This window comes from Rhamphochromis longiceps, linkage group LG18 (assembly GCF_057381845.1).
Source record: "Rhamphochromis longiceps isolate RC_006_pf linkage group LG18, R_longiceps_female_GT1.1, whole genome shotgun sequence".
Taxonomy (NCBI): Eukaryota; Metazoa; Chordata; class Actinopteri; order Cichliformes; family Cichlidae; genus Rhamphochromis; species Rhamphochromis longiceps.
The window spans coordinates 158,128-181,167 of NC_140574.1; the positions used below are offsets into that span (position 1 = coordinate 158,128).

General features: G+C 41.4%; 2 protein-coding genes, 1 long non-coding RNA gene and 1 pseudogene across 3 annotated transcripts; 3 read left to right on the top strand and 1 right to left on the bottom strand.

Moving 5' to 3' along the window:
• LOC146647270 (uncharacterized) lies at nt 1-9,031 on the top strand. Its single transcript, XM_085387986.1, has 3 exons — nt 1-194; nt 1,225-1,486; nt 7,936-9,031. Exons 2-3 carry the CDS (start codon nt 1,237-1,239, stop codon nt 8,778-8,780), a joined length of 1,095 nt encoding a protein of 364 aa, XP_085244112.1. The 5' UTR covers nt 1-194; nt 1,225-1,236; the 3' UTR covers nt 8,781-9,031.
• Nucleotides 9,032-13,351: 4,320 nt separating this feature from the next.
• Nucleotides 13,352-17,241, top strand: LOC146647271 (uncharacterized). Its single transcript, XR_014908380.1, has 2 exons — nt 13,352-14,645; nt 14,709-17,241. It is a non-coding gene; the product is annotated as an uncharacterized LOC146647271 (long non-coding RNA).
• A 1,756-nt stretch (nt 17,242-18,997) lies between these two features.
• Nucleotides 18,998-19,957, bottom strand: LOC146647272 (uncharacterized; annotated as a pseudogene).
• A 1,481-nt stretch (nt 19,958-21,438) lies between these two features.
• LOC146647273 (E3 ubiquitin/ISG15 ligase TRIM25-like) lies at nt 21,439-23,039 on the top strand (the record flags this gene model as incomplete). Its single annotated transcript, XM_085389926.1, has 2 exons — nt 21,439-21,838; nt 22,360-23,039. A coding segment is annotated over exon 2 (537 nt), but the record flags the coding sequence as incomplete, so codon positions are not given.
• Between the last annotated feature and the right edge of the window lies 1 nt (nt 23,040).

Below are 23,040 nucleotides of genomic sequence, written 5' to 3' on the forward strand. Positions count from 1 at the left end.
ATAGAAGAAGAAGAAGCGCGGAAATGGCACAACTGTCTTCAGTTTCTGGGAGAGTTTAACAATGAGAGACTGATGATGCAGAAGAAATCTCCGTGGTTAAAAACATTAAAAACAGTCGTCCAGGATGATGAGATCCGCCACTGGCTCAGACTGCTGTATATCAGCCGGAGACCCGAGATGAAGTCACGCAGCAGGTATGTAAAACTGTGATGTTCTCAATGAACTAACACAGGAACGATCTGAGCTCAGTCTGTAAGCTAACAGGCTAAAATCAGAGAGCAGCTAATCAAACAAGTGCGTCCGTTTTTTTTAAAGGTAAACTTTTAACAATAGACTTTCATGAGACACATCAAAACCAAACAGGGAGGGAAAGCTTCGGTTTTCTGCACTGTGCCACAGTTCGCTGTCTGCTTCGGTTCACGACGCCTCACTCCGGGGCTACAGACAGTTCTCTGCCGCCTGTGGTGCTCCTCACCTCCGTCTGCACCCACAGACTTCCCGAGGTGGAGGCAGGCCGGCAGGGACTTTGAGAGATGGGCTTTACTTTTAAAAATACCCCTTAATCAGGGTCTAACTCACTAAAAGATGGCCACATGTCTCTCTCCAACTTAATCTCTTTCTTTTAAGTAATTGTTTTTCATTGAAATGAAATTAATTGTTCAATAAAATGATTACATTTATAATTGAATTAAAGTTAAATGAATCAAGGTGATTTTGACTTTGCTAGTTAACAGGAAGAGAAACAAACTTACACAGGATAAAATGAAATTTGGACCCAGCAGAAAAAGTCAGATCACAGACAAACAGAAACATTCCTCTTTGGCTAAAATAAAATGCAGATTATTGCTCATCTGCAGTTTTAATCATGGTGAATAATTTATGATTCAGCCAAGTAAGATTCTTCTGTGTGGAGGTTTTTCCCCTGTCAAAAGGCATTGACCATTACCTTCATCTAAACATGGAATTTAAGTCATGTAGTTGCCGTTGTTTGTTTTTAAAGAGGTCATAATATTTTTGTGATGGTAGAAATTTATCTTCAAAGTAATAGTTATAAAGTGAATTAATAAGACTTTCCAACAAAGAGAGGGAGTCACATGGTGCTTCTGAAACATTTGTACAAACCTCTCTCACATATGTGAGCAACATGCTCACAGTGTACAGCCCTGCTGACTGAGGCTGCACCTTTACCTGTCTAATCTTTTTCTTTTTACTTTGTTCCTCAAGTCCCACATCAACATGAAGTGTAAGGAGGAGGAAGATCTGGCTGGCCAGCAGGTCTGGAAGCAGGAGAGGAACTTCAATCTGGACCAGGAGGACACAGATCCCCCACAGATCAAAGAGGAACAGGAGGAACTCTGCATCAGTCAAGAGGGAGAACAGCTTGTAGTGAAACACGAGGATGAAGGCATCGTCGTCTGGAGCGGGGAAGAGCGGCTCAGACAGCTGCGTAACATCTGGAAACCTGAGAAAGATTTACAGACCAGCGGTAAAACTGTAATCGCTTTTCTGAAGTGTTAACATTAATATTAAACCTACAGTTTGTATCAGTCAGATCTATTTAAGGGAGATTGGTTATGGCGTCCACCTGAGTGGCAGTGAGACTTCGAGCTCCGACCTCAACGTCCTTTGCCTACGCCCAACAGCGGTTAAAATCCAATCTTTTAGCGGCTGCCTCACCGACTTAAGCTTCTGTTCTGATCTAAACAACCAAGATGCCGACCAAACATAGGTCCAAGCCTAAAACAGCCGGAAAGGATGGATCAGACGATGACCCTAACAACGAACCTGAAACCGAGAAAATGGAAGGCGCTAGTGCTAGTGCTCAACAGACCGAGGCGAGTGTTTTGGCCGCAATTCAGTCGTTGAAAGTACATTTCACTGCTCAACTGCAAGAAGTTAAAATATCAAACCAAGAAATAAAAGAGGCGATTGGAGTGTTTTCGGAGAGGCTCACCTCCGCAGAAACTCGCATCAGTAAAGTTGAAGACGACGTCTCTTCCCTCGTAAGTAAAGAGACTTCCCTTCATAAGAAAATTCAGGAACTACAGTTAAAGGTGGACGACCTCGAAAATAGAAGCCGGAGATCTAATCTGAGACTCGTCGGATTGACTGAGAATACTGAACAAGGAGAAATTACAATATTCTTGCAAACTTTCTTAATTGATGTTTTGGGACGAGACGCGCTCCCATCCCCACCTATCATTGAACGAGCACACAGACTACAAGGGCGAAATACTCCAAATGGCCCACCCCGTGTGATCATCATGTAATTTTTGAATTATCAAGACAAGATGAGGGTGATGAGAGCGGCACGTCTGAAGGGAAAAATAACGCACAACGGACATCACATTATGTTTTTTCCTGATCTGTCAACGGAAGTCCAGAAACAACGGAAACAATACAACCAGGTAAAACAACAACTCCGTGAAATGCATATAAACTTCGGACTGATCTTTCCAGCAAAAATGAGGATTCTCCACCATGACAACAGGCTCCTCTTCCACACACCAGCGGAGGTGGAAGATTTCATGCGAAAAGTCCGGCAACAAAACGAGGGATAAACTTCACGCCCACTCAGAAACGCTACATCAAATATATGCAACTCTGATGAACAACTCCAAACCGGACATATAACGGCTGCTGGTGTACAGGTATGATATAGATGGCCTTAGGTATGCTATGTCTAAATCTTTTCATTCAGTTACATTTGTATGGCCACTTCTTTAGTTAATACGGTCGGACCTAAGTTTGTAACTTCAATCATGAGGACGCTCTATCAGCTCCTTCACACGGATCTGATGCATAACCAATCCGCTATGACTTTGGGGGGGAAGGTTTTGAGATCTACACCGATGGAAGATCTCTGGGTTGTTTTTTTTTTTTTCTTTTGTTTTCTGGTTTATAAGAGATTGTTTTTAAAGTGCAGTGCTCTTGAAATAACAACTTGTGAGTCTCGACAGGAGAGACGAGATGTAGTCAAACCCAGATTACTAAAGGTACAAACTGTATGAGTAGTTATTCAAATATTGATCTAATTTCCTGGAATGTAAGAGGCCTTAGAAAATATATTAAACTGAAAAGAGTAATGGATAGAATAAAACAATATCACCCAAAGATAGTCTTCATTCAAGAAACACACTTACTCGTGAATGAAACTGACCGGATAAGGAGGAGATGGCCAGGTCAGGTTTTCTTTAGCCACTTCTCAACACATGCTAGAGGAGTGGCAACACTCATTCATAAATCAGTACCCATGTGTATTAAAAAAAACCATATTGGACCCCGCAGGGAGATTCATTATTCTACAATGCTCCGTGCTGAATCAAGATTTAATATTAGTTAATGTATATGGCCCCAATATTGACGACTCCAACTTTTATAATAATCTATTTCTCTCTATTACAGACCTTCACGGTGAGATAATTGTTGGGGGGGACTTTAATTGTACCCTAGAGCCCAGGCTTGATAGATCATCAGGCTTAGACTCTTCCCATCCAAAATCTAGACAAGTCATACAACACTTTATGTTTGAATTGAATCTTAAAGATATATGGAGATTAAAAAATCCAACAGGGAGAGAATATTCTTGCTACTCAGCCAGTCATAATAGCCGCAGTCGCATAGATTATTTTCTTATCTCAAACTTTCTTATCTCCAGAATTAACAGCTGCTCATATAAAAGTGTGCTTATATCTGACCACTCAATAACCACGCTTAACTTCTCAGTCACAGCAGCTTTTAGACGTAACCCTATTTGGCGTTTAAGACCACACTGGCTGCACAATCAAAATATTTTGGAATATGTAGGCAAAAATATTGATGACTATTTCTACTTCAACAAATCCGAAACTACAGCCTCAGTAAGATGGGAAGCTTTTAAGGTCTTTATTCGTGGACAGATGATAGGCTACACCAAAAACAAAGCAAATAAAAACTATACTGAGATGTTGGACCTCGAAGGTCAAATAAAAGAAGTGGAACTTGAGATAAACCTGAATGACTCTAAAGAAAACCAACAAAAACTTTTAAGATTAAGAGCAAAATACGATAAATTAACTACTGAGAAAGCCTCAGCCGGACTATTTAGACTGAGACAGACCTACTATGACCAAGGGGAAAAGGCAGGAAAACTTTTGGCATGGCGTATAAAAACGCTACTGAACGAACAAACAATAAATGAAATTAGAACTGCAGACGAAAATATCACAGATCCTCATAGAATAAGTGAACTCTTTGAACACTACTATTCACAACTATATACTTCAACAGGAGATACGACTCGAGAATCACTAGAATCCTTCTTTGACTCAATAAGTACCCCTTTACTTTCTGAAGAAGCCCGATGCGAATTAGACTCTCAGTTATCGATGAATGAACTCTCCAATGCAATCGATAAATTAAAAATGGGAAAAACTCCCGGCCCAGATGGAATTCCACTAGACCTTTTCAAAATATTTAAAGATAAATTAATATTCCCTCTGTACGACATGCTGGTGGAAAGCTATGATTCAAAAGAGCTTCCCCCCTCCTTGCGAAATGCACTTATAACGGTATTCCCTAAGCCTGGGAAACCGCCTACAAAATGTGAATCTTATAGACCAATTTCACTAATAAACTCTGATGCCAAGATAATAAGCAAAGTACTGGCAAACAGACTTGAACGGTACCTTCATCTTCTTGTTGATAATGACCAAAATGGGTTTGTAAAAGGCCGACAAACGCAGCATGGGATTCGCAGAGTACTGAATGTACTTTACACAAACTCAGAACAACTAGACATGGCTCTGCTTTCCTTAGACGCAGAAAAAGCTTTCGATAGGGTCGAACATAATTATCTCTATAAGGTACTATCTCAATTCGGCTTTGGCAATTACTTCATGACCTGGGTTAAAATATTATATAATAAACCTATAGCCTCAGTTAGAACCAACAATATTATATCTAGACCATTCTATCTAGGTAGAGGTACACGTCAAGGCTGTCCCCTCTCACCTCTTCTTTTCGTCCTAGCAATAGAACCACTGGCTATTGCGATAAGGAACAACCAAAACATCTCTGGCATTAGAACAAATAATATTGAGTCTAAAATTGGATTATTTGCAGATGATATTATTTTAATGCTGTCTAAATTAAAGAGTTCAATTCCTCAGCTACTTAAAACAATTAACTTCTTTGGCAATATCTCCGGTTATAAAATTAATGAATCCAAATCGGCCATCCTCTTTTTTAATCATTCTGAAAGAACTAAACCACCTATTCAAACAACGTTTCAAATTGCCAGAGACAGTCTCACTTATCTAGGTATAAAAATCACTCCAAAAATTAACGCAAATTATTCTCCTACTATCAACTCTGTTGTTGGCTTAATCAATAGATGGTCTATGCTACCAATCTCGATGATTGGACGTGTAAATATTCTCAAAATGAACATCCTTCCAAAATTTCTATATCTCTTCCGAGTCATTCCTCTCAACCCTCCAGATGACTTCTTCACAAAGACAAAAACAATATTCAGTAAATTCATTTGGAATAACAGACGAGCTAGACTGCGTCTTTCGCTACTATATCTTCCGTATGACAGAGGAGGTCTCTGTGTTCCAAACCTCAAATGGTACTACTGGGCTGCCCAACTCTCTGCGGCCTCATGCTGGTTCTCAACAACTACCCTACCCTGGGTAAATTTAGAAAGGTCAAGTACTACCCCCTTACCACTCAGCACTTATCTGTACTCTGCAAAATATAAAGATCTGATGAAAGATACATCAAACCTCTTTGTTAAAAATACTATTCGTGTGCGGTTCGAGGCACTCGAGTTTAAAAATGAAATGCCAGCACTATCCCAATTCTCACCTATCTGGGGCAATAAGGCCTTTAAACCCGGTTGGAAAGATTTGGGCTTTAAAATATGGGCCGACAGAGGCCTGTGCAAAGTTGCAGATCTATTTGACAAGGACACCTTAATATGTTTCAATGGCTTGACTCAGAAATTTGACATTCCAACCAAACATTTCTTTAAATTTCTTCAAATCAGAAGCTTCATTTCAAAAACTCAATCCCTAACACCGCCCACCCTAAACTCATTAGAGGATATAGCAATAAACCATCAGCTGAAGAAGGGTTTAATTTCTCGCTTCTACAATAACCTTAGAGACGGCTCTCAAATATCCTCAGAAAAAGAAAGACGCGCATGGTGTCAAGACTTAGAGTGTAGTATAACTACAGAGGAATGGCAAAAAGCTTGCTTGAAAGCTCAAACACAATCTATAAACACTCAATTTAAACTAATCCAGTACAAATGGTTAATGAGAACATATATTACCCCAACATTATTAAATAAATTTGACCCCAAAACTCCGGACATATGTGTTAAATGTGGGGAAAAGGGCACACTGATGCACTGCCTATGGGAATGCTCAGAAATTCAAAAGTTTTGGAAGGAAGTTTTAGAAATAATTGCACATATTACAAGTGTCAAATTGGATCCATGTCCTAAATTATGCATCCTAGGAATTTTCCCCGCTGAAATCCAGCTGAGCAAAGCTAACCAAAAAACCACAACCTTCTGCCTGCTACAGGCGAAATACAGTATAGCCAAATCATGGAGATCCACTAGTAGACCACACGTGAGAATTTGGTTATCGACATTGTCAAAAACCCTTGCTCTGGAGAAACTTACGTCTATGATAAAGGGTAAACATGCTTCCTTCAAAAAAATGTGGGGAAATTTTTTGTTATTTTTGGAAGGTGAGGAAATGATCGATAATGTACAGAAATGATTCTATCTATTTAACCTGTATGGAGAAGTAACGTCACAGCTGCTAAAGAAAACCTGGGGAACCTGCGATTGCTGGTCTGCTAAATAGAAGGACAGGAGAAGGGACGTGAAATTAAATGGATTGGAAACGGAAGAGGACGCAGCTTATCATTGCAACCACTAATCTGGATGCCTCTCTAACTAACATGATATCCTTGGATTAAACTTCAGCCCGAAACCCTGGAATGTTATACTTGCTTGATTTTTTTTCTCTCTGGAGCACTATCTGTAAACCTTTGCTTCAGGGTCTTTTTTTTTTTCTTTTTTTTTTTTTTCTTTTGTTGTTGGGGGGTTATTTTGGGTTGCATATATTTTTCTGAAATAATATATGAATGATTTTCATGGGAGAGTATATATAATATATCTCTGTGTCCTCCTAACATTAATCATTTACGATGTACATAAATCATTATTATATACTCAGTTTTTTTTTTTTTTTTTGGTTGATGGAAAAGTAATAAAGAATAAAATTTTTAAAAAAGTCAGATCTATTTAATGTGTATTCGTGAAAACATGACAGGGAGTTTTAAATGGACTGGTTCTTATATAGCGCTTTTCTACTCAATCTTGAGCACTCAAAGCGCTTTACAAAACTTGTGCATTCACCCACTCACTCCCATTCGCACAAGCACATTTTTCTTAGTGCTTTCTACCAACATTCAGACACACATTCCACAGATCAAAGAGCAACTTGAGGCAACTTGGAGTTAGTATCTTGCCCAAGGATATTTGAAATGCAGACTAGGTGAAGCCGGGAATCGAACCGATCAGTAGATGATCTGCTCTACCGCCTGAGCTACAGCCACCCCCAATAGTGAAGATTATTTTGAAAAATATCAAGATGTAGATCAGTTTCGAGATCAACTCCAAAATAGATCATCAGTCAGTCAGTAATAAGTGAGTTCTTTTTTGTTTGAAAGGTTTTTTTTACTCTTAATGTTGCTGAAAAATGTCAGAACTCAAGTTCTCATTTGCATCAGAGTGCACAAATAACTTCATTTTTACACACTTTTAATTTCACCTGCAAATGTGAGCAACATGCCCTCATTACAGACTTTAACTAAAACTTTATCTTCTCAGAAGTGTTTTTCTATAATTACATTTTTTTATTGTTCGTTTAGACCTCCACCAGCAAACTGCCTGTAAGGAGGAGGAGTTTGTCGCCAATCAGCAGGAGAGGAACTCAAGTCTGGACCAGGAGGACCCAGATCCTCCACAGATTAAAGAGGAACAGGAGGAACTCTGCACCAGTCAGGAGCTGGAGGAGATTGTACTGAAGCAGGAGATCAATAGTTTTATGGTGACTTCTAGTTTTGAGGAAAGTGACCTCAGTGAATCAGAACCAAACGATGACCAGCTCCTTGCTCTTAACTTTCCTGAACCAGAGCTTGAGGAACAGGAAGAAAACCAGCATGTGGACTCGGGATCAACTAGAAATGCGGAGCTGAAGAAAAGGAGACGTCACAAAAACCGAACAGATAAGTCTCGGAGTGAAACTGATACAAGTAAAAAATCTGTAAGCTGTGACACTTGTGGAAAAACTTTTCAGTGTAAATCCAACCTGACGAGACACATGAGAGTTCACACAAGTGAGAAGCCACATTCTTGTAGCACCTGTGGGAAAAGATTCATTTGGAAATCAGGATTGGAAACTCACGTAAGGATCCACACAGGCGAGAAGCCATATTTTTGCATCACCTGTGGGAAAAGATTTGGTAAGAAATCAGGACTAGAAACTCATTTGAGAATCCACACCGGTGAGAAAGCGTATTCTTGCAACGTCTGTAGGAAAGAGTTTAGAGACTTGTCGACTATGAAAAGTCACAGAAGGATCCACACAGGTGAGAAACCATATATTTGTAGCTCCTGTGGGGAAAGATTCAGTTGGAAATCAGGACTGAATTTTCATCTAAGGATCCACCTGAGTGACAAACCAAATCACTGCAGCACCCGAGGTAGAAAATGACCTCATGCTCCAAGTCACGGTACATTTCCTGTCCACAGCAGTGAAGGGCACTCTATGTTGTTTGTTCCAGCCCTGACTTTATGTTTCTCTAAGTTTGATATTTTTTTTATTGGTCTTTAAAGGTGACACAAATATTTATTGAACATGGATGCTCTTTTAATATTTACCACAGAAACTTGTATTTCTTCTTCAGTATAGAAGAAAACAAACATGAAAATGAGTTTTTCATCACTTGTTCCTTGTAACAACCATGATGTGATTCCTTTTTATCAGCCAATAAATAAGTTTTAATACACAGGAATAAAGATTTTAAAAAAGTTCAAGACAAGTATACAATTTTTATTTAAATATGTTTTCTTTGTGATTTATGTTAATGAAGGTTATACTTCAGTATGGCTTTGACCTGGTTGTCCTGGTTCTTCTTAGCAACATGTTGCAAGATTTGATTAAAAATGTTTGTGACTTATTTTGTGTATTGTGTAATCCCTGCTAAATAAAAGCAGTTAAATGTGCTATATTGGCTCATGATAAGTGTTTATATCATTTTGCCTAAATGCAAGTAAACTCAATGTTTGCCAACTCTGTGTGTGCAGTTTGCTTCATAAGTACAGTAACAGAACTTAAACTACATGGAGCCTATTTTGATTACATCATTACAGATGTAGATATTATTCATAGTTCATATTTCACAGTGTGCTGCAATCTTCTCCACAGACCTGCATTGCTCTCTGTTCAGACCCGTCATCTTCAAGATGTCCACTAGATGTCGTCAGAGTTCCCCCACTTTCCTCATCTATTGTGTTGCCATTACCTGAGCCTGCTTAAAACCTACAGTCCTTTACATATGGGTTCATTCAGGGTCATGTTTAGTGGGCAGGTTTAGTGCGATGAAGGAAACTCGTTTTCTTTAACTTTACCTCTCAGTAAGTAACTGGAGTAACAGACTCACTGATTCCTCCCCACCTGCTGGACATGAACCAGCTGACTGACACTTGTTTTCATTTTCTCATTCATAAAGTTGCTACCAGTTCAATTCATTTATATTTATATATAGTGCCAAAAAAACAACAGTTGCCTCAAGGTGCTTTATATTGTAAGGTAAAGAATGTTGTTGAAATCTCCCAATTCTTTGAATCTTTGGGCTGAAGGAAGGACAATACTCGGTGTATCAATGCTCAATCAACAATCATTTATTTCCATACAATTCAACAGTCAGAGCATTACAACGTCCGGACGGGAGAGATGCTACCAGAGGGTCAGGCACATGTCTCAAAATGGTGACGGGTTGCTCAGCTTTTTATAGTCTCTGGTGGCCCCCAGCTAGTCGTAAAAGCCAAAACATCACATTTTTTCTCTGTTACAGCGCCTAAGTTATGACCTCGGCAGTTGTTTCTCTGCTTTCTGTAAGGTGGGGGTGTGGAATGTGGTCTATCTATCTCCCCTGTCTTTAGACACAGAGTCTCCTGCTTACAACCTTCTCTTCATGATTCAACAATTAAGCATGTCAAGAAAACAGTGTAACACATTCCCAGCAGATCAAGGATACAGAGTGATGCACATTTATCTAATGAACTAATATGTGAATATGTTCTGTTAACTCAAAAGTATAATGAGAACTAAACTACATACAGCTCACACACTCTATATTAAAGGGTATAATGTGATCTACAGCAGTATTCTAATTCAACTACTTTGATTACATATATAAGGTAACATATAATAACAGAATAATCTAATAATTCCCCCTTTTGATGTCTGAAAGAGATCACTTACAACATGCACTCCAGGGTCGCAAGGTCCAGTTCTTCTTGATCCTGAGGCCCTCTGTCCCCCTTTAACGGGTGGACCATATGTGGGATGACCTCTGTGTTCACGCAGTTCAGATGCAAGCAAAGTTAGATTTACAACCATAACAGCAGTTACAGATGACTCTCCCATCACTCCCCAATTCTCCCACAGCTTTATTTTGGTGCTCCAGTTTTCCACTCCCATTTTAATGCCACCTTATACCTTTCAAATGTACTTAGACTAGAACCTCTGTCTAAGGAGCTTTTAACCTTTATTTTTATTGCTGCAGCTACCAGTGTCTTCCAGTTGGGTGATTCTCAGCTTCTTTCTTCGACCTCCGGGGTTAGACCACCCTTTAGTCATTGCACAGTTCTGGGGATTATTCTGCCCCGATTTCAAACAAAGATCTGTGTATTTTGGGGTCACCGCCGTGTCCCCCTTTTTGCCAAGAGCCTCTTGAACCTCGTTGGTCTGGTGTTCCTGGTTTTCACCAACCCCTTCATGATTATTGCTGTGTTTATGGGATCCATCTTCTCAAGGAGCTCAAACGCCATGACACTTGACCCCAGTTGCTGTCTCGGCTGTCCCTACATCTGTCTCTGCTGTGAAGGGTCCTCACATCTCCGGGTCCCCGTCTGGTGTCTCTTCCTTTCTCTGCAAGAGACAGAAAACCAAAACACCTCTCTCCCTAGCCTTGATAATCTAATATTGTTATCCATTGTTCTTCTAATGATTCAAATTTGGTTTAAAATATTATGTTCAGGACTTATTCTAATCATAATCTATGTGTGTGTAAAAGAAATCAAAAATTAGTGAACCCTTTCTAAGTCTAACACATTATAAGCTTAAGTTTTACCATAGCTAAATTATTAAACACAGAAATAACGTCATAAGATGTTCATAAAACCATTGTTTGATGTTCGGACTCAACTTCCCCCTTTTTGACACACTCCCATGTGTCAATTCATTGGAGCTAGACAATTAAAAGAGAAGGTTGGTGACATCATATCTCAGAAAGTATCAGAAATTCTTCTCTCGAGTACCGTTGCTCCAGCCTTGTCATCCCTGAGGATCTTCGATCCCGAAAATGTCCCTTCTCCTCATGTAATAAAGTCTGTCATCCTTCCATGCCCTGGTAACTGGTCCATCCAGAGCTGTAACATTTTGAAATGTACATACAACAAGCCAAACCACACCTTGGTCACACCAACCCTTTTCTGCCCCGAAGATGTCCAACACCATCTTAGTCTGGACCAGGGTTGTAATAGTTTTGCAATTTTCATCAGTTTTAATCAGTTTTTACCAATTGTTTGCTAGTTTAGTTTAGTTTTTATTTTCTGAAAATCCTTAGTTTCAATTTAGTTTTATTTGTGTTTTGCAAAAAATTAAGTGTAACAAAATCCCAGTTCCATCATATCAGTCATGCTCTTCTGGTTATCCTTGGGTGTTGAGACTAATAACTATTAACTCTTGCCGCACCGAGTGGTCCTAATTTTGGTTGAAGTGAATTGATAACCTTTTGAAGGCGATTGTTTCACACCTTTATTTGGATGTCCCAGTCCTGTTATCTCGGGATACATCACGCTGCCTTATCTGGGGTTAGCTGTTTTCTGGGGATGCGGGTTGAGTGGGTGAGCTCTTCGAGGAGGGGGAGTGTGCTCCCCCTGATGAGGTCTTCTAGGTAAGCTAGGTTAACCTTCTTGTGTGGGCTTTTCAAGTGCACTTTAAGGTTAGTGGGACTTTTAGTTTTATAAATGTCCCTCATGTCCCCCTGATGACCCAGTATTTCATTTTTGCACACTGTAGTACACATTTTAGTTTTTGCTTGTAGCTCGCATACTCTACTTGCCACTCCTCTAAGTCCTGATGTTTCTTAGAGAGGGCAACAGTACCTTTAAAATTATATCACATGTGTGGGGGTGTGGCCTTGCCAATTGTTTTGCCCACCTTTTCAAAATGGCTGGCGTGCCCACAAGCACATTTCATGGAAAAAGAAAGGTAATCTTGATATTTACATTTAAAATGTTTTGTTAAACTCAGATTTTTATTTTATTCTTTTTGCAAGTACCCCTCCTCGGTGGCGAGAAACTGTTGGTGTGGTCAAGTGGGTGCTCTAGAAACAAACGCTCAGGACAGAACAGTTATCAGTCATGTACTTCCTACAAATTTTGCATATGTTTTATTTCATATTGATCCTCTGAGTGTAATGGTACATTTTAATTTGAATTTATCCAAACTAAACACAATATTTTCTTTATTTACTTTGCTCTTGTTCTTTTGCAGTACCACATCCTATCAAATGTCCCTGTCGATTATATTCTACATTTAATAACTTACTATTTCAAGTGAGAACCTAAATCACGTGGACCAATGTTTATTATTGCATATCTCTATTCTGAATGTGGCCAGTCATTCATAGGTATTGTTCAATTTTGGCGATTTTCCTCTATAAAATTTAATTGACTTTTTTACAGTGGCCTGCTATGGTTAATAATAACATATTCCAGTCATGAGTGGTATCAAAAGTCTTCTCCACTGTAGCATTTGGCATTCCCAATAATATAACATGATACCTTACTCAAAACACAGTTAATATAGCACAGTTTTCTTAATGCAAACATCGGTAACTCAAAATCAGCAACCACAGTGTTAAGTCTGCAGTTCATACTTATGTGAAGCTAGAGTCTCCTCCTCCAGTCTCTCTTATCCTCCTGCTCCTGAAAAAACAAAACAAAACAAAGCGAAGCATCCACCCTTCTCTTGTCGGCTGGGTGAATTGTTTATTGGCATTTACTAATCCTAAAGTTGGTGCAGTCATTGTCTCAGTATCAAGTCAGTCAAAACTTTTAGTCGTCAGTCCATCACAGTCCATTCACATGCATACCTCCATACACATTCATACCAGATGTTGCTGATAATGGAGTCTCACGCGCAACCTATTCGAGCGTCCATCACCAGCAAGATGACGTCATCATTTTAAAGGAAAACAATTCCTTGTTGTTTTTTGGGCCGGATTGACTCGGTGCAATCCTTTTAGACTCAGAACTTCTCAGTGTTCCCTATAAGTGAATTTCTCCCAAGCCAATTACAATCATGGAGAAGCACACTTTGCAACTGTTTACAGTAATAATATTTTATAGTGCTTTAAATTTCAATCTTTCAGGCCTGGTTTAAAGAGCTGATTGTTAAATCATAAACTCACAAAATATCAACATATCACCATATCTCCATATCTCCACCGGTGGATCACACCTCTCAGATGTTTTTTCTCCAGTGCACTGTAACAAAAACGAAAACAGACATAACCAACAAAATACTACTAAAATAACACAAACTAGGGCCCGTTGCAGACATGTCCAAGCATAAAACTATCCCTCTCTCGCTTACGAGAAAGAACACAAGCCAAAGCTCACTGATAAAATCAAGCTAGCGCTAAACAAAACCAAACAATCAACCAGAAATTCACAGGAACATTTTGCTTCCTGCCGGGACAATATTGTGTGGGAATGAGAACCTCAGGTGCCGTAACACCTTTTGTTCCTCCTTGAATTAAAACTCAATCACAGAAAATGCCGTACTCCGACCTAAACTTACACTATTAATTCATCATTTTCACTCTGTGCCACTGTTCCTCATCAGGGCTGTGTGAAGCACAGCAAAGAATTCAGTCAAGGCCTTGAGCCATAAACAGACATCACGCACAGACATTGTTTTCATAACCAAACTTTTTTAGACCTTATTCCTAAAATCTACATAAATGCCTTCTAGGTGACATATAACACATTCTAAGTAATCAATGGCTCCTCATAAAAATTATGCATTGGGATGTTTGTGTGCAGCATTTTGCATATCAGCATAAGCAAAGCATTCTTCATTGCATCAGCGTGTGTGTGTGTGTGTGTGTGTGTGTATGTGGATCACTTCTCAGTGAATCAGCATTCCAATGTGTGTGTGTGTGTGTGTATATGTGTGTGTGTGTCATTTCTCACTCACTCAACGAGTGCACGTGTTCATGTGTGTATTTCACTTCATTCTGAATCTGTGTGTTTGGAGACGTGTGTGTGTGTGTGTGTGTGTGTGTGTGTGTGTGTGTGTGTGTGTGTGTGTTTGTTTCTCTTCATTCTGAGTCAGTGCATGTAGATGTGTGTGTTTGTGTTCATCACTTTCCTGTTCTGGTGTTCTGGGTAAACCACTGCCTGAAGCGTGCCCTGGGGTCCTGCCCCCCTCCTTTTCAGTTTGTTTGCGACCATTGCTGCTGCTGCTGCTCAAAATTCAGTCCGTCCTGGTTCTGACCCCAATTGGGGCAGTCCTTTCTCCAGTGTCGATGTTCACCGCGGGTGAAACCTGCATCTTCTTCTGTGTTTTTGTCCATTCTGAGGTGCCTTCTGTCCTCAGTTACTCCTCTTGTCTTGGTCACGCCCTTTTTGCCGCCCGATCATCCGTGTTGGTCCATCACTGTCCTGCACAGTGTGAATGCAAAGTTATCAAGGTCAGCATTCTTTCGCTCGGCCTTACTTTTCATTCGGGCTTGGCGGGCGTCTCGTCACAGCTCTGTCAGCTGACGCAGTCTGGGAATTTTCCCCCGTGTAGTGAAACGGGCCTTAGGTTTAGTGCTCTCCGTCTCGGCTGCATGAGATCACATTCCTGCAGGTCTGTTGACATTCTCAGGTCGTTGTTGTGGGTCCAGCTGTTGCAGCATTTGGTCAGTGTCACGTATGGGGGAGAGCAGGAGTCCAGTCAGCCTCGGCTTTCAGGGCCGGCAAAGCAGCCTGTAATTAAATATGTATAGAAAAAACAAAAACAAAACAAAACAAAAACAAACAAAAAACAAAAAACAAAAACAAACGAACAGGAAAATGTTGTTGTGTTGGCTGTGTTATTCAGAGGGGAGACAATGGGGCCAGGCCCTGTGTCAGCCTTCTCTCCCCCTTTTTTTGTTTTTTGTCTCCCGATATAATCAACTCCTAACCCACCAAGTTGACAGGACAACACCGGTATATGTTAAAATTCTTAAGATCATGTTTAAAAGCCCAAAAAAGGAACTTTCTTTCATTCAGTAATCACTTTTATTAATCAATCAACAGAAAACATGTCACAATTTGACTCTTTTTACCACTAAATTTGTTGCGTCTTCCCTGGTTGGTTAGACCAGTGTTCCTTTTTTTTTTTTTTTTTTGGTTAAATTGTTGTCCTGCAACCCAGAGGGTTTCTTTGTCAGTAATGTATAGACTTCATCATTTAAGTATGTTAATTTTTCTTTAACCTTGCTGGAAAATCTTCACGTGTTCATGAGTGTAAGCTGTTTCTTCATTGCGTGTATGTGCATTTGTATAAAAGCAGGTTAATTTTATCTTTTCTCAAACTAGGCGTTACCTTAAAAGGAGCCTTTCTCTCAGATTTCTCTGCTTGTGTGTTTTTGTTTCACCTTTTTGTTGTGATGCTCCGGACGCCTTCCCAACCTCCACAAGTCCGTTGGCCCCAATTTTATGTGTTAAAACTTCTCTTAATTTCTCCTCTAATTCTCTCCTCGCTGCTGTCTTTTTCACAGCTGCTGATTCGTGCTGGGTGTGGTTCCCATTACCTATAATTTTGCTTCGGCCGCTGTGCTTGTGGGGGCAGTTGGTCCAGGTCCGCAGCTTCCTGTATTAACACACTAAGAGATTTATTTAATTTCATTTTCATCACTGTTAAACAGATAAGCAGGCAACCCGCCTACCTTGACAGCGTAAACTGTACGCCAGTCTCCCAACACATTCCTCTCTCTACTCCTCCATAATTCTCCACTGCACACCTCTTACTATCTCTCCTTTTTATTTTTATTACACCACAGAGTAATACACCCAATTATGCCCGTCTATCTCTATGTGGCTCCAAATTCCCTCTTTATTTTAATTTCACACTCGTCAGGGGACAGGCACACAACAATTTCAACCACTGACACGAGGAATTCAACCTTTTTATATTTCTTTACTAATCTAGACTCAACGTTTGTTCGCAAAATGTGTCTTGTTCTAGTCCGGAATAAATGTGAACCCGTGATTACACGGCCGTTCCAGTGTTATTTCCGTAGCTATGCGGGGGCCCTCACCTCCCCAAGTCACCACCTCGGCACCCGGACGCCGCCGGTCCTGGCCGCGCGTCCACGAACAGGAGGGTCGCCACTCCTAGGGCAAATGTTCCACAGGTACACTAGGCATCAACCTTTGATCCTAAAATGTGTATTTGCTCTAATGTCCTCCTAATCAAACACATCAACCGTCACTGTCACTGTGTTCACGCTTCACACTCCACACAAAAAACACACTCAGAGCGCGCCTCACTCACACTCAAAACAACACCTAGAGCGCGCTTTACACACAAGACAGCACCCAGAGCGCGCCTCGCAGCTTCACACACACACTCTCACTCAGAGCGCGCCTTCACACACACACACAACACTTTTCCTCAGCGGGAATTTTACACAGAAACCTCTGAGCTCAACTATTAGATCTTCTTAAAGCACACTGCACCATAGACCAAAATACCCCTTTCTCTGCGCTTATGACCGCCACCACGGGGCAAAGTCGCATCATAAAAGTGATGCTTGCATCCCCGAAGTTATACCTGACATCATAAACCAGGTGTTGCTATGTACTTAAATTTTTACTTTGTATTATGACCGCAGCCCTTAAAACTCGACTGACGCCACAAACCACCGTCAAAACCTCTATCCAATGTACTAAAACTAGCACCAACCACTACTGCACTTCACGGCCGCACCACCGGAACACGGCCGTATCATAAACCAAACCTACGGACGTGTTTCGCTCTCGCGTTGCCAGCGTTCAACTGCACCGTGAAGCCAGCATCTGCTTTTCCTTAAATCAACTTCTATTTCATAGCCGGCAAAAGCCAGGACGTCACTGACACCATAAACAAAATAAACAAACCTCGACTTCAATGTACTGGACTAATGGCCGCGTCTTCAGAAGAAATTCTAACGTATTATTGCTACAGAAGCCAGTATTAGACTAAATTAAATGTGGAAGGTAAAGTGGCTGCAACTAGCTCAACGTAGTATCTTATTAGTTTCTCGGTAGAAGCAGTTTATTTAACACACTGGAATTCAGCCTCAACTTATGTTGTTAGTATCTTGCGCCAAAAACCAGACACCGACAAATTTACTGTGAAAATACATGTGACTCAGCGAACAGATTAATTTGGAAAGCCCAATATGCACATTTGGTATTTATAATACAACAGGCTGTGCTTACCTTTTTGTTGTTAGACCGGTCTTCCGTTCGCCTCGCCCCACTTCCTCAGCACACCAAAGATCCGGGTCACACGGCACCAAGTTGTTGAAATCTCCCAATTCTTTGAATCTTTGGGCTGAAGGAGGGACAATACTCGGTGTATAAATGCTCAATCAACAATCATTTATTTCCATACAATTCAACAGTCAGAGCATTACAACGTCCGGACGGGAAAGATGCTACCAGAGGGTCAGGCACATGTCTCAAAATGGTGACGGGTTGCTCAGCTTTTTATAGTCTCTAGTGGCCCCCAGCTAGTCGTAAAAGCCAAAACATCACATTTTTTCTCTGTTACAGCGCCTAAGTTATGACCTCGGCAGTTGTTTCTCTGCTTTCTGTAAGGTGGGGGTGTGGAATGTGGTCTATCTATCTCCCCTGTCTTTAGACACAGAGTCTCCTGCTTACAACCTTCTCTTCATGATTCAACAATTAAGCATGTCAAGAAAACAGTGTAACACATTCCCAGCAGATCAAGGATACAGAGTGATGCACATTTATCTAATGAACTAATATGTGAATATGTTCTGTTAACTCAAAAGTATAATGAGAACTAAACTACATACAGCTCACACACTCTATATTAAAGGGTATAATGTGATCTACAGCAGTATTCTAATTCAACTACTTTGATTACATATATAAGGTAACATATAATAACAGAATAATCTAATATTACTAATAATATTTGCTTCACTCTCCATTTGATGTGTTTTTGGTATGTTTTACTTTTAATTGTTCTACACTCAACAAAAATATAAACGCAACACCTTTGTTCCTGCTCCGATTTGACATGGGATGGACATAAAGACCTAAAAGTCACTCCAGATACACAATATTACCATCCCTCCCAAACATTGTTCACAAATCAGTCTAAATGTGTGATAGTGAGCACTTCTGCTTTGCTGAGATAATCCATCCCACCTCACAGGTGTGCCACATCAAGATGCTGATCTGACATCATGAGTAGTGCACAGGTGTACCTCAGACTGCCCACAACAAAAGGCCACCCTGGAATGTGCAGTTTTATCTCACAGCAAAATGCCACAGATGCCACATGCATTGAGGGAGCGTGCAATTGGCATGCTGACAGCAGGAATGTCAACCAGATCTGTCGCCCGTGCATTGAATGTTCATCCCTCAACCATAAGCCGTCTCCACAGGCGTTTCAGAGAATATGGCAGCACATCCAACCGGCCTCACAACCGCAGACCACGTGTAACCACACCAGCCCAGGACCTCCACATCCAGCAGGTTCACCTCCAAGATCGTCTGAGACCAGCCACTCAGACAGCTGCTGGAACAATTGGTGTGCATAACCAAACAATTTCTGCACAAACTGACAGAAACCGTCTCAGGGAGGCTCAACTGCATGCTCGCCGTCCTCATCGGGGTCTTGACCTGACTCCAGCTCGTCGCCGCAACAGACTTGTGTGGGCAAATGCTCACATTCGATGGCGTCTGGCACGTTGGAGAGGTGTTCTCTTCACGGATGAATCTCGGTTCACATTGTTCAGGGCAGATGGCAGACAGCGTGTGTGGCGTCGTGTGGGTGAGCGCTTTGCTGATGTCAATGTTGTGGATCGAGTGGCCCATGGTGGTGGTGGGGTTATGGTATGGGCAGGCATCTGTTATGGACGAAGAACACGGGTGCATTTCATTGATGGCATTCTGAAAGTACAGAGATACCGTGATGAGATCCTGAGGCCCATTGTTGTGCCATACATCCATGAACATCACCTCATGTTCCAGCAAGATAATGCACGGCCCCATGTTGCAAGGATCTGTACACAGTTCTTGGAAGCTGAGAATGTCCCAGTTCTTGCATGGCCAGCATACTCACCGGACATGTCACCCATTGAGCATGTTCTGGATGTGCTTGACCGGCGTATACGACAGCGTGTACCAGTTCCCACTAATATCCAACAACCTCGCACAGCCATTGAAGAGGAGTGGACCAACATTCCACAGGCCACAATTGACAATCTGATAGACTCCATGCGAAGACGATGTGTTGCACTGCATGAGGCAAATGGTGGTCACACCAGATACTGACCGGTTCTGAGTCCCCAGACCCCCAATAAAGCAAAAAACTGCACATTCCAGGGTGGCCTTTTGTTGTGGGCAGTCTGAGGTACACCTGTGCACTACTCATGATGTCAGATCAGCATCTTGATGTGGCACACCTGTGAGGTGGGATGGATTATCTCAGCAAAGCAGAAGTGCTCACTATCACACATTTAGACTGATTTGTGAACAATGTTTGGGAGGGATGGTAATATTGTGTATCTGGAGTGACTTTTAGGTCTTTATGTCCATCCCATGTCAAATCGGAGCAGAAACAAAGGTGTTGCGTTTATATTTTTGTTGAGTGTATGATTATGTTTATGTGGGGTTTATAATTATATTTAAGTTCTGGGTTTTTTTTATGAATAAAAGTGACTTAACTTGTCAGAGATATGGGACTTTGGGCATTTCCCCTTCTGTCTTATTCTCAGTGTCTTGTCTCCATGTTTATTTACCTCTGTGTTGCTATCTTTGTGTCTCTGTCTCTTTCTCTTCCCCTGTTCAGTGGGATTTAAGACTTCCAACAAATAATTTCAAAGGGTCAATTAAATTTTAATAAAACCATTTTACTCAACACTGCACTCGAATTTTAGCATTTTTTTTTTTACTCAATCATAAAAAGATTCATCTTAAAAGATGTTTTAGAGACATTTTTATTACTTTTTTCTCTTTCTTTCTTTCTTTCTTTCTTTCTTTCTTTCTTTCTTGTTTTTTAGCCATCAGAATTATTGTCTGAAGGCCAAAAAAGATGCCCAACTAACTTAATTTACCAAATGGACCATCACGGCCTTGCCATATTGGTCTATTTGATCAACCTTTGTTATTATTTATTTATTTTAATTTATTTTCAGCTGTTACAGATAGGACAGACATGACTGGGGGATAAGAAAGAAAGAAAGAAAGAAAGAAAGAAAGAAAGAAAAGGGGAAGAGGGACAGTGAGAAAGGGCACTTAAAAAATATCTCTCAGGTCACCTGTTGAGAGAAGAAAATAAGAGAAAACAAGCAAAAAAGAGAGCAACATAATAACACAACACCATTGCAATAATCTAGCTAAGTGTAAATAACAGTAAATATTAAATACTGAATGTGATTGTGCAGCACGCAAGATTGACATCGCATAATGTGGTTTGAGGTAGCAGCCAAGAAAGGTGTAGCTTGTGTGTGTGAACACCTGTGTGGATGAGTGCTCGTCTATTCAAAAGGCTTCTCCATGTAACGATCTGCTAGAAGGTGTGGGGAGCCACAGCCTCGTCCCCCAGGGCATGAAGCAGGCATGGAGGAGATCCAGGCCCCAGACATCCAGAGGCCCCCAGAGTGCGAGCGCCCAAAGAGGACCACCGGAGGGGCAACCGTGCCACCTTCCTGGGAAGAGCTGAGGAGAACCCCAGATGAGGGGTCACCCAACAGCCACAGAGCAGAAGCCAGAGGGGGCTGCAGTGACGTACACGCGGGCTCTGCCGGCAGTCAGCTGTGCCAGAGTGAATCGCCCCCGCAAGGGGCCCGACCGAGCCACAGGCACCAGGCCCCACCAAGCAGCCGTACCGGGGAGTGAGCTGGTACAGACCTGAGCGTCCAGCCCTGGACACCAAGAACGCACCGATGTCTGAGGGCATCAGCCACCAGCAGGGAGTGTGGTGAGGGGAAATAAGCCTCCATACCTTGGAGGGCCTGAGATGTTCCAAGGGGGTGGAGTGTAAGACCCGAGCTGACATATAGACACAGACGAATAGGCACACACAGACCCAAACATGCATTCCCACCCTCATGCACACATATACAAATACTCGGCGCTCATCCAACCTGGATACAGACACAAATGGACACTGTACATGTACTGTACAGCACGGCCCCTCCTGAGAACCCTCAATGTCTACATGCATTTAAAACTGAGAGGTGGGCACCGGCGCCAGAGGTGAGGTTGAATACAAAGACCGTCCTCTGGACACCGTATAACATGGCCGATCCCAAGGCCCTATATGTATGTGTTATGAGAGTGTGAGTAATGTGGATGTCTAGGTTGTGGAATAAAATCAGTCTGCTGATAAAACAGTGAGCACAGTGAGAAGATCTTCACTGAGCTGATCCATCTCATCTCATAAAATTGAGGCACAGGTGACCAGGAGGGGACAGAGGGGGAACGACCTTTTATTGCTTTTTTCTACAACAATTTCTTAGTTCAGCTGCAGTATTTGATATCCTGTAATGACTAAAATGATAATTTAAACAAATTTACATAAAAAGATTGTCTTTTAAATGTTAAGTTTATTTAACAACTTTAAAGGCTGAGCAGTGCTATTTTTAAATGAAAAACTCACAGGCTCACATGTTCCAGGATTGAATTAGTGTCTGATAACCCTCCCTCTTCCTGCTCTCTAACTCAGCACCTCCTCTCTGTCCACATGTTCCCTTGTTCCCTCCCCTTCTGATCTGCAGTTTGAAGATGGGTGCAACCAACATGTGGTGACGTATAAGAGCTGACAGATCCCATTCGCTACAGAAACCTATGTTGTTTAGATCAGAGCAGTTTCAGTTCTGAGGAAGTGAAACTCACACAGTCACTGACACTGTTGGGTGAAATGGCGCAGAAAAGTGTTCAGCTGGACCGAGAAACCTTCTCTTGTTCGATCTGTTTGGATCTACTGAAGAATCCGGTGGCTCTTCCCTGTGGACACAGCTACTGCATGAACTGTATTGAAAGCTTCTGGGATGAAGAGGAAAAGAAGAAAATCTACAGCTGCCCTCAGTGCAGACAGACTTTCACAGCGAGGCCTGTCCTGGTGAAAAACACCATGTTAGCAGTTTTAGTGGAGCAGCTGAAGAAGACTGGACTCCAAGCTGCTCCTGCTGATCACTGCTATGCTGGACCTGAAGATGTGGCCTGTGATGTCTGCACTGGAAGAAAAATGAAAGCCTTCAAGTCCTGTTTAGTCTGTCTGGCATCTTACTGTGAGAAACACCTTCAGCCTCATTATGATGTGGCTCCATTAAAGAAACACAAGCTGGTGGAGCCCTCCAAGAAGCTCCAGGAGAACATCTGCTCTCGTCATGATGAGGTGATGAAGATGTTCTGCCGTACTGATCAGCAGAGTATCTGTTATCTCTGCCCTGTGGATG

What these genes read in the sequence shown, in the direction of transcription:
- LOC146647270 (XM_085387986.1), top strand. Translation starts at nt 1,237, where the DNA reads ATGAAGTGTAAGGAGGAGGAAGATCTGGCTGGCCAGCAGGTCTGGAAG. An exon ending in GAAAGATTTACAGACCAGCG is followed by an intron (nt 1,487 to 7,935) that starts GTAAAACTGTAA and finishes TTGTTCGTTTAG; the next exon opens with ACCTCCACCAGCAAACTGCC.